This window comes from Mauremys reevesii, linkage group 2 (genome assembly GCF_016161935.1).
Source record: "Mauremys reevesii isolate NIE-2019 linkage group 2, ASM1616193v1, whole genome shotgun sequence".
Lineage (NCBI taxonomy): Eukaryota > Metazoa > Chordata > Testudines > Geoemydidae > Mauremys > Mauremys reevesii.
The window spans coordinates 147,606,217-147,619,342 of NC_052624.1; the positions used below are offsets into that span (position 1 = coordinate 147,606,217).

The 13,126-nt window shown below is 50.4% G+C and overlaps 1 protein-coding gene across 5 annotated transcripts in view; it reads right to left on the reverse strand.

Moving 5' to 3' along the window:
* KCNIP3 (potassium voltage-gated channel interacting protein 3) overlaps positions 1–13,126 on the reverse strand; it is a 91,805-nt gene that overhangs the window by 4,378 nt on the left and 74,301 nt on the right. For 3 of the 5 annotated variants that reach the window (XM_039527573.1, XM_039527574.1, XM_039527575.1), the window contains 4 exons: positions 7,543–7,667; positions 6,056–6,125; positions 5,204–5,274; positions 2,128–2,235 (listed from right to left, as the gene is read on the reverse strand). In XM_039527573.1, coding sequence (XP_039383507.1) covers positions 2,128–2,235; positions 5,204–5,274; positions 6,056–6,125; positions 7,543–7,667 — 374 coding nt within the window. Of the gene's footprint in view, positions 1–1,603; positions 2,236–5,203; positions 5,275–6,055; positions 6,126–7,542; positions 7,668–9,959; positions 10,230–13,126 lie in introns of those variants that run through there. The other 2 variants (XM_039527576.1, XM_039527577.1) reach the window with 2 other exon arrangements.

A 13,126-nucleotide genomic window follows, 5' to 3' on the forward strand; every position in this document is an offset into this window, starting at 1 on the left:
CAGAACACTGGACTCAGGAGACTGGCCTGCTGGGTGACCTTGGGCAAATCACAGCGCCGCTCTGTGCCTCAGTTTCCCCATCTGTAAATTGGGGAGAACGTTACTGACCTCCTTTGTAAGGGGCTTTGAGATTGACTGAGGATAAGTGCCAGTTGACAGTCACCTATTCTCTTGTGCCGTGACCTTGTCGAGCTAAGCAAGGTTGGTTTGGGTTTTAGATGAGAGACCTCCAGGGAGCACCATGGGGCTGCAGGAAGCGATGCTGAGGACTGAGGAGGGGGTACGTGCATTCAGGGTCCCACAGCGGTGTTAGGGATACAGCAGGTGAGGTCCGCCATGCAGCAAGGGTCCTGTGGAGGTCTGTGCTGTTGGCAGTGCATCAAGACACAGAACCCATGTCCTGACCACTTGTGGTCATTAGTAATCCTGGGGCACTTCTTCCTAAAGCTGGAGTATTCAACTGAGGATGGCTCCTTCACTGAACTAACCCCCAAGGTCTCCTGGCAGGCAGTGCTGCATCCTGCTGAAGCCTCTGGAGATGCAGCCAGTTGAGTCTTTGCCATCTAGAGTCTCCTACAAACCTGAAGAGGGGGAGGCTGCATCTAGATGAGCTGTCCTGCTTTGTTGTGCCATGTGGCGTCATAGGGATTATTGCCTCAAGCCTGTCCTCACATATGGGAGTTGAGTGCACGTCCAAGGGGCAGAATTTTGGCAGTGCTTTTTCAGTGTTGCAAATGTGGCCCCTATTACGGTACCACAGATCATAGCCAGGGACCAAATACTTCCATAACTGGTTCAGTGCATGATGTACTTTGGTAAACAAAGCACAAGGGAGCGGAGCATCCACACAGACAATGCTAGGGCAGGCAGTAGGCTCCAGATGCCTCGACCAGCAGCACCAAAGCAAACCAGTGCTCCTCACCAGGGTGGGGAAGCTAGGCCAGTAGAGTGGGGAGGAAGCGGCTTCCAGAGGCCCACAGTCCTTGTTGCACAGGACCACGTCGTAGACCCAGTGATGTCAACGTGAGTTTAGTCGTTGATTTCAGTGGGGCCAGGATGTGACCCGCAGGAAGTGAGAAGCATCACAGGTTTAATGAGTAAACCAGGTCCATGTCAGGGAGCCATATGGTGCACCACCAAAGAAAGCCACATTTGCTCATAGTTCTCTCCCAGCCTCAGACATATGGTCACAGCCTGGCCTGGTGATTTCAGCTGTTATTCAAGCCCTATGGGCTTCACGAGGGTTCACACGGTGATCTAGGGGAAGGGGAAAAGTTGGGATTTTATGGGCACATGGAAAGAGGCTGTCGCCTTGTTAAAGCCATGGAGGTGGCCCGGTGGGATCTGAGGGCTCACGTATGGCAAAACTCAAGCAGCCACTACCGCCAGCTGGAACAACGCACCTGAACGGCCAGACCTTTTCAACCTCAGGTGCCTAAAATGAGGCACCCTGAAGTGGCCTGATTCATTCTCAGAGGCGCGGAGCGGCCAAAGCTTCCACCACCACCAAAGGCAGCCTCAGGCCAACCCAAGAAACAGTTCCAAGAGCCCAAGGCTAGGCCCCCCAAGACGGAAAATGTCGACCTAAACCAGGACTGGAGCCTGCCACTGCCTGGAGAAATAAATCTACCCCCCATTACTCCCCCCACCTCACTTGTGGAGGGGATCCCTCAAACCCAATTGTACCACTAAAACTTCTGAATCCAATCCATACCCCCAGGGATCCTGCCTCAGGGCCTCCATTTATGCTCCTCACCCAAACTCTCAGCTCCTTCCCATCCCATAGGCTCCAGTTGTGGCGTACGGTCACACAGCAGGCCTGGCTTGCCTGTCTCCAAACCATTCCCACTTCACGAGGTCTCTGATGTTGAACTTTATTCAGATTCCCCCTGGGCCCTAGCTAGCACAGACACACACTCACGCTCCTACTGCCTTTGGAGCTCCCATCGCTGACCCAGACCCTCCATAGATGTAAGTACCACACCTGCTGTGGGCTGTGGTAACTCTCTTTCATTTCCACCTCCAGATGCCCCTGTCTCTGATACAGAGCCCCCACAGATTCACGTGTCTCCTTCCGAACCTCATGCATACCCGCAGCCACATTCCCCTCAGTCCAGCTGCAGGTACCTCCTTGGTGATGTAGCCGTCCTTGTTAATATCATAGAGGTTAAAAGCCCAGTTCAACTTTTCGTGCACAGTCCCACGGAGCAAGATGGAGAGGCCAACGACGAAATCCTGGAACAGAGAATGAAGCAGAGACCTAACAGGACAGGCAAACAACCCAGCACATGGACAACTGCATGCATATAGCAAACAACCCCTCCCCCAACCAACGCCCCAAGAAAAAGAACAGTTTTGCGGCTGGTGCCTGGGAGGCGGCTCTTGACCCTTCAAAGGGTGAAGCGGAAATGTTATCGACCATGAAACTCTCCTGGTATTTTTCCTATCGATCCTGTTTCTGTTCTCTGCTGGATCTATTTTTAGTTGCCTCGCTACCCACCTGAGCCCGAGTGCCCCTCGCTGACAATAATAATACAAAAAAACCCTCCTCTTTGGTTCCTTACTGCTCAGCACGTCTGGCATGGAGCACAAATAACCAAATGAAAATCATTAACTGCCCCCTCCCAGCATAGAAATGAAATAAAAGGCATTTTGGTGGCTGTCTGGCTGGCTGAGAGATTTGTGTTACATCCATTTACTAAATAAAAGAATGGTTTTATATATACATACACACACACACTCATATGAGTGTGATCTTACATTTATATATCGTCTTTATTTAAAACAATCCCACAGTTCTTTGGAAATTTGACTGTTTGGACAATATATATATACACATTGTATATATGAACGATGAGGTAAACAAATGAGAAAAATCAACCCAAGGCTTTTTGATCTTATGATCCGCTAATTTTGACCGACTAACAGAACGGGGCCTAAATTGGTTATATAGGCTTTATGCCCCACAATAAAAATCCTGTCTGACATATTACCCTGTGCACTCTGCTCTCACATAGAGAGCTGAGCTGGCAGGCTATGTCTCAAGCTAAGCAGGCATGCTTAGAACCTCAGAGTAACAAACACCAGCGTTACGAACTGACCAGTCAACCACACACCTCATTTGGAACCAGAATTACCCAACCGGGCAATAGCAGAGACCAAAAAGACCCAGTAAATACAGCACAGTACTGTGTTAGAATCATAGAATATCAATCTAGTCCAACCCCCTACTTAAAGCAGGACCAATCCCCGGACAAGTTTTAGCCCCAGATCCCTAAATGGCCCCCTCCAGGATTGAACTAACAACCCTAGGTTTAGTAGGCCAATGCTCAAACCTCTGAGCTAAATGGTAGAGCTAATGTCATATAACCACAGCAGCAGTGTGGATGTGGGTATACATGTGTACACAGTGTTATATCCATGTCCAACACAACATAAGTGGAACATATGTGAGCATGTACACTGTCTAGTAAGCTTGTGCACTGGTGTAGACATAGCCTAAATAGACAAGATATACATGTAAACTACTAAAATAATAAAGAGAAAACAGCATTTTTCTTCTGCATAGTAAAGTTTCAAAGCTGTATTTAGTCAGCATTCAGCTGTAAACTTTTGAAAGAACCACCAGAACATTGTGTTCAGCGTAATGAACATTTCCAAGTTCCGAACAACCTCCATTCTCCAGGTGTTCGTAACTCTGAGGTTCTACTGTACTTGGAGGGGAGATCGAGGGTGGCAGGACAGGTGCTGGTGACTCAATAGGGGCTTGTGTTCCCGAACCAACGCCTCAATAGTGCTATGGGACACAGCACTTCCACGGGCGGTACCCTCTCTGGACAAAATGTAATGCTGAGGCCCTGACTGCTTGTGACCATTAAAGGTGTGTTGGCACTTTTTGCCTATGTATGAATCACTCCACCCAGCAATGAAATGCAGCCACCTCTGGGGTTGAACGCAGCGGCTGTTTCACAATGTGCAGCAGCCACCGCATAACACTTTAGGACAGGGAGCCAAGAATGAGTGGGCCTGATTTTTCTCTCGCTTAGGCCATTTGCCCCCCACCGATTTGAACAGAGTCATTTCGAATTTACAGCACTGAAAAGCAGAACCAAAAAAAGCAGAACCAGGCCCTCCAAGTCCATCTGAAGTTGGACAAGTTCAGACTGGAAGGATGGCGTCCATTTTTAGCAGGGAGGGTAATTAGCTATGGGAACAATGTACTAAGGGGTGGGGCGGATTCTCCATCATTTATAATTTTGAAGTCAGGTCTGGATGTTTTTCTAACAGATCTGCTCTAGGAATTACTTTGAGGGAAGCTCCCTGGCCTGTGCTGTACAGGGGGTCAGACCAGATAATCACACTGGTCCCTTCTGGCCCTGGCATCTGTGACCCTATGAAAAGTTGCAGAGGGTGGGGGTGGGGGCAGATTTGGGGAGGAAGAATGTGAGTATCCAAGCTGGGAGTCTGAGCAGGACACCAGGGTTAATCCCCCTGCCCTCCTATGGGGAGTGTCCGGTGGGGTCCCCTTTACAAAGCTAAGAAGGGAAAAGATCCACGCAAGCGTCTGGAAATGGGCAGGAAGAGAGACTTTGACCAGCATCCTGGGTAGGGCAGCCTGCCCTGGAGGGGAGGAGAACTCTGATGTGACCCTGGAGCAGAATCAGGAGAGGAGGATGCGACTACCCCTACCCATTGGTCAATTTCTCCAGCAAGCCATCTCCCCTGCTGCCCCCTGTACATGGCAGAGGCCCCCCATGAATATCTGCAAAGCCACCACATTGTCCTCCTTTCTAATCTCCGTTCCCTTGAGTGTCCCCCCTGCCACTCCTACCAGCTCCCTGCTGTATCCACCTGTTGTCTTGCAATTTATTAGGAGCCCAAGTCACGGTTCATGACCAGATGGTGCTAGGAGCTGTACAACAGAAAGTCAGCCCTGGCCCCCAGGAGCTGGCAGTCTCCTGTTACAAACTCTCCAAGGCAGGGATCTGTGTTTGAGCAGCACCTAACACTGTGGGGCCCGGATCAGACCCTCTGGACACTACTGCAATACAAATAAAAACCCAACCACAACGGGGAACATTTTCCAAACTCCCCAGGGGAGTTAGACACCTAAATACCTTTGTGGATGTGGGTTGATTCGTTAGGTTCCTAAATACCTTTTTTAAACACCTGGCCTTTTGAAAAGGGGGAGCTGGGATCTTACCTCGAAGCAGATGGCTCCGTTCCGGTCCACATCAAAGGCGTTGAACAGGAAGTGGGCGTACATGCTGGCGTCTGCGAGAGGAAAAACAAGAGAGACCCAGTGAAAGGGTTGGCACTTTCCTCCCCACCCCCGCCATCCTCGATGGTACTTATCTGAGCACCTCACACTCTTTAAACACATTTACCATCACACTCCCATGAGGCTGGTTCTCCCCATCGTACAGAAGGGAAACTGAGGCACAGACAGGCCCAAGGTCACACAAGAAGTCTGTGGCAGAGCAGGGAATGGAACCCAAGTTGGCCCTAACCATTGGACCGTCCTGCCTCTTAGCTGCTGCCAGTGTGGAAACCCTAGTGGATAAGGGTAATCTCACAGCACAGAGAGGGTGACCAGGGAGCTCGTGTCCTCCGATCCCAGCATGGACTGGGGCAGGTTTAGGATCATTCTTTCACTAGCAATGGGAAATGGCTTGTAAAGCTACAGCTATTTGGGGCGGGGACGATCTCTGCATTATCCAAGCACAATGGATTTCTAGACACTGCAAAACACCAGTGTCTTTAATGCCCCCTGGCTGATTTATCCCCGGCTCAGGCCAGGTGAGGGGCTAGGCACCGTGCTCAGCTGGGTCCTGCGGAGGGTATTTGCCAGCAAAGGAGCCTGGGGCCCAGCCTCAGCAGAAGAACTCGGGAACTTTGCAGACAAGAGTCTTCTCCTCACAATGAGACAATGGCAATGTTGCAACAGGGAATCTGCAGCCTGGGATAAAGGCTCTGGGATCCTGGTGCCTCGCTAGATAATTTAACCCTTTCCCTGCTCTGGGAAGGTCTCGGAGGGGACTGGTGTCAAACTCACCTCCCTGAGGGAAGAACTGAGCATAGATCAGCTTGAAGGTGTCTTCGTCTACCAGGCCGCTGGGGCATTCCTATGGAGGGAAGTCATCGCCAGGAGGTTAGCCCCCTATTGGTCTGACCATCACCCTCCCCACAGATCAGGCACCGAGATGTAGCCAGACTGGCCGGGAACATGACTCCCCTCTCGCCCCATGGCTCTGCCATGCAACAAGCATCTGCCCTGCAATGCACCCAGGACATCCGTCCTCCTAGGGCATACGAACATAAGAACGGCCCTACTGGGTGCATCTAGCCCAGTATCCTGTCTTCTGACAGTGGCCAGTGCCAGTGCCCCAGAGGGAATGAACAGAACAGGTCATCATCAAGTGATCCAGCCCCTGTCGCCCATTCCCAGCTTCTGGCAAACAGAGGCTAGGGACACTGTTCCTGCAACCCTGGCTAATAGCCATTGGTGGACCTATCCTCCATAAACTTATCTAGTTCTTTTTTGAAGCCTGTTATGGGTTGGCCTTCACAACATCCTCTGGCAAGGAGTTCCACAGGTTGACTGTGCGTTGTGTGAAGAAATACTTCCTTTTATTTTTCTCTGCTCTAACGCTCCCTCCTCGAACCCTGACCCCCATGCACCTCGGTATTTGTGGCCCTCTCTCATCCCACTGCACTGCCTCTTCCCAGCGATACGCCCACCCCGTCGCCATGGTGACAGGCATCTCGGCATGTCACTTAATGCACAGCTGGAAGGCACTCAGGAATGACGGTGATGAGTGCGGTAGAAAAACCTACCTTGAAGGAACAGAACCCCCAGCCAAGCACACTCATGTTCCGTGGCTCAGGTCTGTAATACACCTTCCTCCCTCCCCACCATCCACTCCGCTCTCAGCCTGCGCCCCCCAGGGTCTGTCTACGCCGCAGGCAGAGGTGTGATGGCAGCAAGTGCAGACGTCCCCGCGGTAGCTTTGATCGAGCGGAGTAACGATAGCACTGAAGCCACAGCAGGACAGGGGGTGGCTGCCCAAGGACACAACCAGGGAGCGGGCAGGGCAAGCTCGCGTAGCTGCCTGTGCTTTTGCTACTCGATCTCAGCTCGCTGGAGGATATCCCGAATGCAGTGTCCACGTAGCCTGAGTGTTCGCACTTTGCACTAGGAATGCCCTTCACCTCACGCCCCACTCCTCAGCTCAGTGAGCAGGGGATGAACAAGGCGCAGGACAAAAACACTCCATCTCCTATCAGATCCATTAACATCTCACCCTCCATGCTTCAGTAGGACTTAAATAGTGCCTTGGCCTTGTGCGCGCACTCTGCACCGGGATGAATTTCACCCACGTCTCCCTGAGCCTCCCTGAGCCTGCATCTCAGCCAGCTCCCATCTCTCCAGGGTTCAGTTTCCAATCTCGTAGGGGCAGCAGCTGGAGCCCGACAGCGGCCACAAGGCGCAGCAGTTCTTGGGGATCATTTGGCTGGGGGAAGGACCCAACAGACACTCACGTTCTTGAAGCCCCTGTACAGGGACTGCAGCTCCTTCTTGGTGAATTTGGTCAGCTCCTGCAGCTGCTCTAGCCCTTCTGGCTGGTGCCGGACGGACGAAAGTTCGAGGTCGCTGTCGCTGGTGTCTAGAATGACACAAGAGAAACTCTGTGAGTGAGTAGGAAGGGAGACACAGACTCTCAGAGTCCAACCTGTAGTCCTAAGGATGAATCTGCTTGCTTGCATAGGTATATCTTTTCTTATAAGTTTAAGTATTTGCTGTATTGTAATAGGTTTATAGATTTATATTCAAAATAAGTTTGGCTGTAATGCAAGAGACCTACAGGCAGAAAAAGCTGCATGTTAAGCTAAAGCAGGGGTAGGCAACCTATGGCACGTGTGCCAAAGGCGGCACGCAAGCTGATTTTCAGTGGCACTCACACTGCCCGGGTCCTGGCCACCTGTCCGGGCGGCTCTGCATTTTAATTTAATTGAAGCTTCTAAAATATTTTAAAAAGCTTATTTACTTTACATACAACAATAGTTTAGTTATATATTATAGACTTCTAGAAAGAGACCTTCTAAAAACGTTAAAATGTATTACTGGCACGTGAAACCTTAAATCAGAGTGAATAAATGAAGACTCGGCACAGCACTTCGGAAAGGTTGCCGACTCCGAGCTAAAGCAAAGTTAGTATCTCTATATTGGGCCCTTTTACCCAGAAAGTAGAGTTGACCTTTATCTTGTTTATCCTATACCCAAATAGAGAAAGTACCCACGCCAATAACCCTCTAGGTCTAAGCCCTTTACCTAGACCAGTAGACAATGAAGAATGGCGTAGGGGATTTTTCAAAGTTGTATCCACAGACTTAACAAGTGTACATGTACCTGTCATCAATAGGCACATACATATTAGCCTATGGGGTAAGTGTACCCTAACATTTTTGTGGGGGAGGAATGAAACTTGGGCATAAGAAGAAAGATTTTCAGGACTTATTCCTTATAAAAGAGGTCTACAATCTACAATGGCTATTTCACGCTTTTCATTCTATCTTCACTCTTCACTATCTTCATCTTCAACTACGTATTGCTGTTATCCATCTACGATGGCTAGTAACTATTAATAGGCCGTACTTAGCTTCTTTTCAAACTTTAAGTTCAAAAGGGACTAGGCTAAGCTTGGCCTCCCTAAGCTTTATTCTCAGTTTGTGTATTAAGTTTTGTTTTAACTAAGTTAGAGAGTAAATTCTAAAGTAGCTTGGACAGCTCTTCGCATTAGCTTCCTCTGCACACCTCTGCAAAAGGCATGAAACCAGAACTGCCAGAGACGAGGTCCTGTGTCTTTCAGCACCAGGGTATCAAAACAGGGTGTGAGAATTAACCAAAGTTTGCAGCACATAATATTGTATTGCCCTATGTACCTCTTGAATAACAGCAATACAGTTGTAACTTTGTAACTCTGACTCTTTTACCATTTGCTTACTGTTTCATTGATTTTACTAAAAAGTCTTTATGACTCTATCTGTCTGAGTGTGAGCTTCCTGTCATACCCCCGAGGGTCCCCTATAAATTCTGTGGAGCCTGATTCGGGATAAGAACTTTAATCTTCTGATCACATAGATTGGCGAGCCTAAGACCCATATTAATTAATATTTTAAAATTAATGATTAATATTATTAATTAAAACATAATTAAAATAAAATTAAATTAAATCAATAAATTAAATCAACATTACTAACACACCCCAAATCAGGCTACACCCAGCACAGCAGGGAATAAGGAATATTCTTGTGTTGGAGAGGGTTATTGGTTGCTGGCAATCAGGTGTTTGATCTACATATTATTTATTAATTATTATGATTATGATGATTAGATCTATGGGCAATCACAGACCTCACTGAAGCTGCATGCTATCCATCTTTCATTCAGGCTAAATGAGGGAGCAATTAAATACCCATCTGTTTAGTGATAGCTGAAGCAGGCACTGGGCTGCACTGGAAGGCTTGAGCAAGAACTAACTCGGGGAGAAGAAGAGGGGTTCACTGGGGACTGATTGCAAACCCAGCAGCTGGGGCATTAATTTGGTTGCAGCTCTGTGTGTGTATGCATGTAAGGAACCAGAGAAAGCCAGCAGAAAGCAAGAGATGCACTGGCAGTGAGGCCCTGGGAGGAAGCTGAGGGAGAGAGCTTCTTCTGGGCAGAGTGCTGGCTGGAAAGGCAGGCTTGGAAACTGTGAGCAAGGAAACTGCCTGCTGTTGTTTGCTCCTACTGCCTTCAGGGAAACAGGACTTTGTGCTCATTCTTTGAAATAAACAGGTTTGCACCAAAGAAATGCCTGACTCCCATCACCAATTTCTCCTCCTAATGGAAGCAGCTTAGCAAAGCCCCAGATACTGACACACCACTCAGGCCAAAGGACAACAATACACAGACTCACTGTGCACAGGAATCATATAGATCCACCAGTCCAGGGAAGCAGGGGACTCCAGAGAAGCACCCTGTAGGTGAGGGGTAAGCATCAACGCTGCGTAGGGCTGCTAGCCGGTCTCCCCAGCCCAGGAAGGATTCAACACCATGACAAAGTCTCCTGCAACCCCTTCCTTCAGGGCACCATTTATTAATTCAAATAGAAAAATTACAAAGAAAAACAAAGCTATTCCCTTGATTGACACAGGCTGCAGGGCCCAGATGCCTTTCACTCAGCACCTCTCTCTGCTCCAGGGCCAGTCACAGGTGCCACCCTCCCACCTGCAGTTTCTGCTCTCACCTGAGCTCTTTACAGCTGGGTCTGATAATTGAACAGGACTGGTTGGTCCTAGGCCCCTGGTCCTTAAAGAAGAAGACCATCCTCGAAAAATCCATGCCTCTGAGCCCCATAGTGACACCGACCTAACTCCTGGTGCAGATGCAGCAAGCTTGATGGAAGAATGCTTCATAAACCTAGCTACCATTGCTTGGGGAGGTGGTTTTTCTACAGTGATGGAAAATCCCCTTCTGTCGCTGCAGGATGCATCTATACTAGGGGGTGATGCCGGCTTAACTATGCACCATAGCTATGCTGCCACAGCCCTGGTAGGGGAAAAAAGCCTGGAGGGAGACAGGGAAGCAGACCCAGCCTGAGAGCATCGTAATGTGGCCCTGAGATAAAGCTAAGAGAAAAAGCTTTTTGAGCACAGAGTGTTGGCTGGAAATGCAGGCTTGGAACTGCGAACAAAGGAGCCGTCTCCTGTGATTGGATTTGTACTGCATTCAGAGAAACAAGAGTTTCTTGTAAATCAGGCCTGCACAACTCGTAAAGCGGTAAGGGCTATATTACTCCAAAGAAAACAGCTGAGGGCCGAAACCCCCTGGCCCCGCCGAAACACCCCCTCCAGCGCTGCCCAGCCCCCCGAAACACAACCCCCCCAGCACCACCCGCCCTGCGAAAACAACACCCCCCAGTGCCGCCCAGCCCCCCCAAAACAACCCCCCACAAGTGCCGCCTGCCCCGCGGAAACAAATCCTCCTTCCCCTGCGCCGCCCCGCCGAAACAGCGGTATTGAGCCTTGGTAATATGTTATAGGAAGCCCCTAAGGTAGTACAATTAAGGTAAAAGAAAAATGTCTTTTTGCTAGAAGTATTACAAGCTCTTCCCCCCACTTTGTAATCAATTGCCCTGTCGAATGAACGAGGTGTGAATGAGGAAGGCGTGGAAGGCAGCACCTCCAGACAGCTGCAACCCTTGGAGAGGGGATGGGAGCCAGACCAGATCAGTAGAACAAGTCAGCCACCGACTGGTAGCTCCTCTCCTCAGCCCCCCACCCCCAGCGGCTCACCTGCCCCCCCGCCAATGCCTGCCCGCTCGCCTCCTCAGCCCTCCTCCCCTGCCACCAGCTCACCTGCCCCCCCACCACTGCCCGCCCGCTCGCCTCCTCAGACCCCAACTCCCTCGGCTCACCTGCCGCCCCGCTCGCCTTCTCAGCCCCCCCTCCCTCCCCGGCTCACATACTCACCCCCCCGCCACTGCCTGCCCGCTCGCCTCCTCAGCCTCCCACCCTCTGGCCAGTGATGAGCTGCCAAAATCTTAACAACCAGCTCCCTCCTCACCCCACAAGGGGGTCGTGGCCAGCCCCGCCCCGGGACTCCTGCCCCATCCAACCCCCCGCGTTCCTTGCCACACCCACCCGGGACCCCTGCCCCATCCACCCCCCTTCCCAGTCCCCCGACTGCCCCCCGCCACCCCATCCAACCCCTCCTCTCATTCCTGATGGCCCCCCTGGGACTCCTGCTCCATCCATCCACCCCTTCTCCCTGTCCCCTGACCACCCCTGGAACCCCTGCCCCGACTGCTGTTCGCGCGGGAAGCCTAGGAGGGCTGAGAAGCAAGCGGCGGCTTCGCGCTCAGGCCCAGGGAGGCGGAGGCAGAGGAGGAGGTGGAGGGGAGATGAGCTGGAGTGGGGAGCAGTTCCCCTGTGGGCCTCCTCCCCCAGTTACCTGCTGCGGCACGGGCGGCCCCCCCGCCCCAGCTCACCTCGGCTCCATCTCCACCTGGCTGGGCCTCAGTGTGAAGCCGCTGCACCACTTCTCTGACTTTTTTGGCAAAACTGGACATGTGTCCCATTTGCTTTTGCCCACTGATCATCAGCTGGCAAGAGCAAACGGGACCAATGCCTAGTTTTGCCAAAAAAGTGGGGCGCGACCCCTAGCAGGGCACAGAAGAATGTGCAGGGGGTGATGCCAGCCCCATGCGGGGGGCAGAGGGGAGCCTTGGGGTAGCCTCAGGTGGTGTCCCATTCTCCCTTTTGGAAAATATGGTCACCCTAGTACTTAGGCACCTAACTCTGATTTCCTTTGAGGATCTGGGCCTGAGCACCTTTGTGGAACCAGGTGGCTGAAACAATAGCAGCTTGCACCCAAAACATAAGGCACATGTGAGAGTGCTCAGGACCTTGAATTATGTGGGTGAAGGGGCCTTGCTGGGTACTGTTTTAAGCAGAGGGGTGTATGTTTGTGAGACAGAGGGACAAGGAGAAAACAGGCCACAAAGATGGAGCAGAGAGCTAAGGACAAAGCCTGGAGAAGCACTGGGAAACGTGGCTCTAGAGAGGGATCTTTTGGGCAGAGTGCTGGCTGAAAGAAGCTTGGAACTGTGAGCAAGGAAACAATCTCCAGGGAAACAGAACTTTGTACATTTTTTGTAAATAATCAGGACTGAAAGGAGTTGACTGTGACGTTGCACTACATAATGTTTTATGGAAATATGCTTATAAGTGTGAATATAATGTAACTGGAATATGCTTTATGCAAAAGATCTCTTGTAAGGTATCATTACAAAGCTTATAATCTACGGAGTGTGTTCATCCTATTTGTATACATGTATCTTTCTTGTATCTGAAGCTAGAAATATGAAGTATAACTCTGAAGTCCTACTGTAATTATGCCAAGTGTGGGCCATTAATGGTGGTTTATAATCTTGATGGCTCCCATTGACTAGGACAATTGGTTGTAAATGGTTTATTTACCTGCAAGCCTTCCTGTGTGCATGTGGGCCAGCCCGTGGATAATGAAGAATGAGGTCTCACAGGACATGTGAAAATGTTACATGATACTGGAATACCTCTTAAA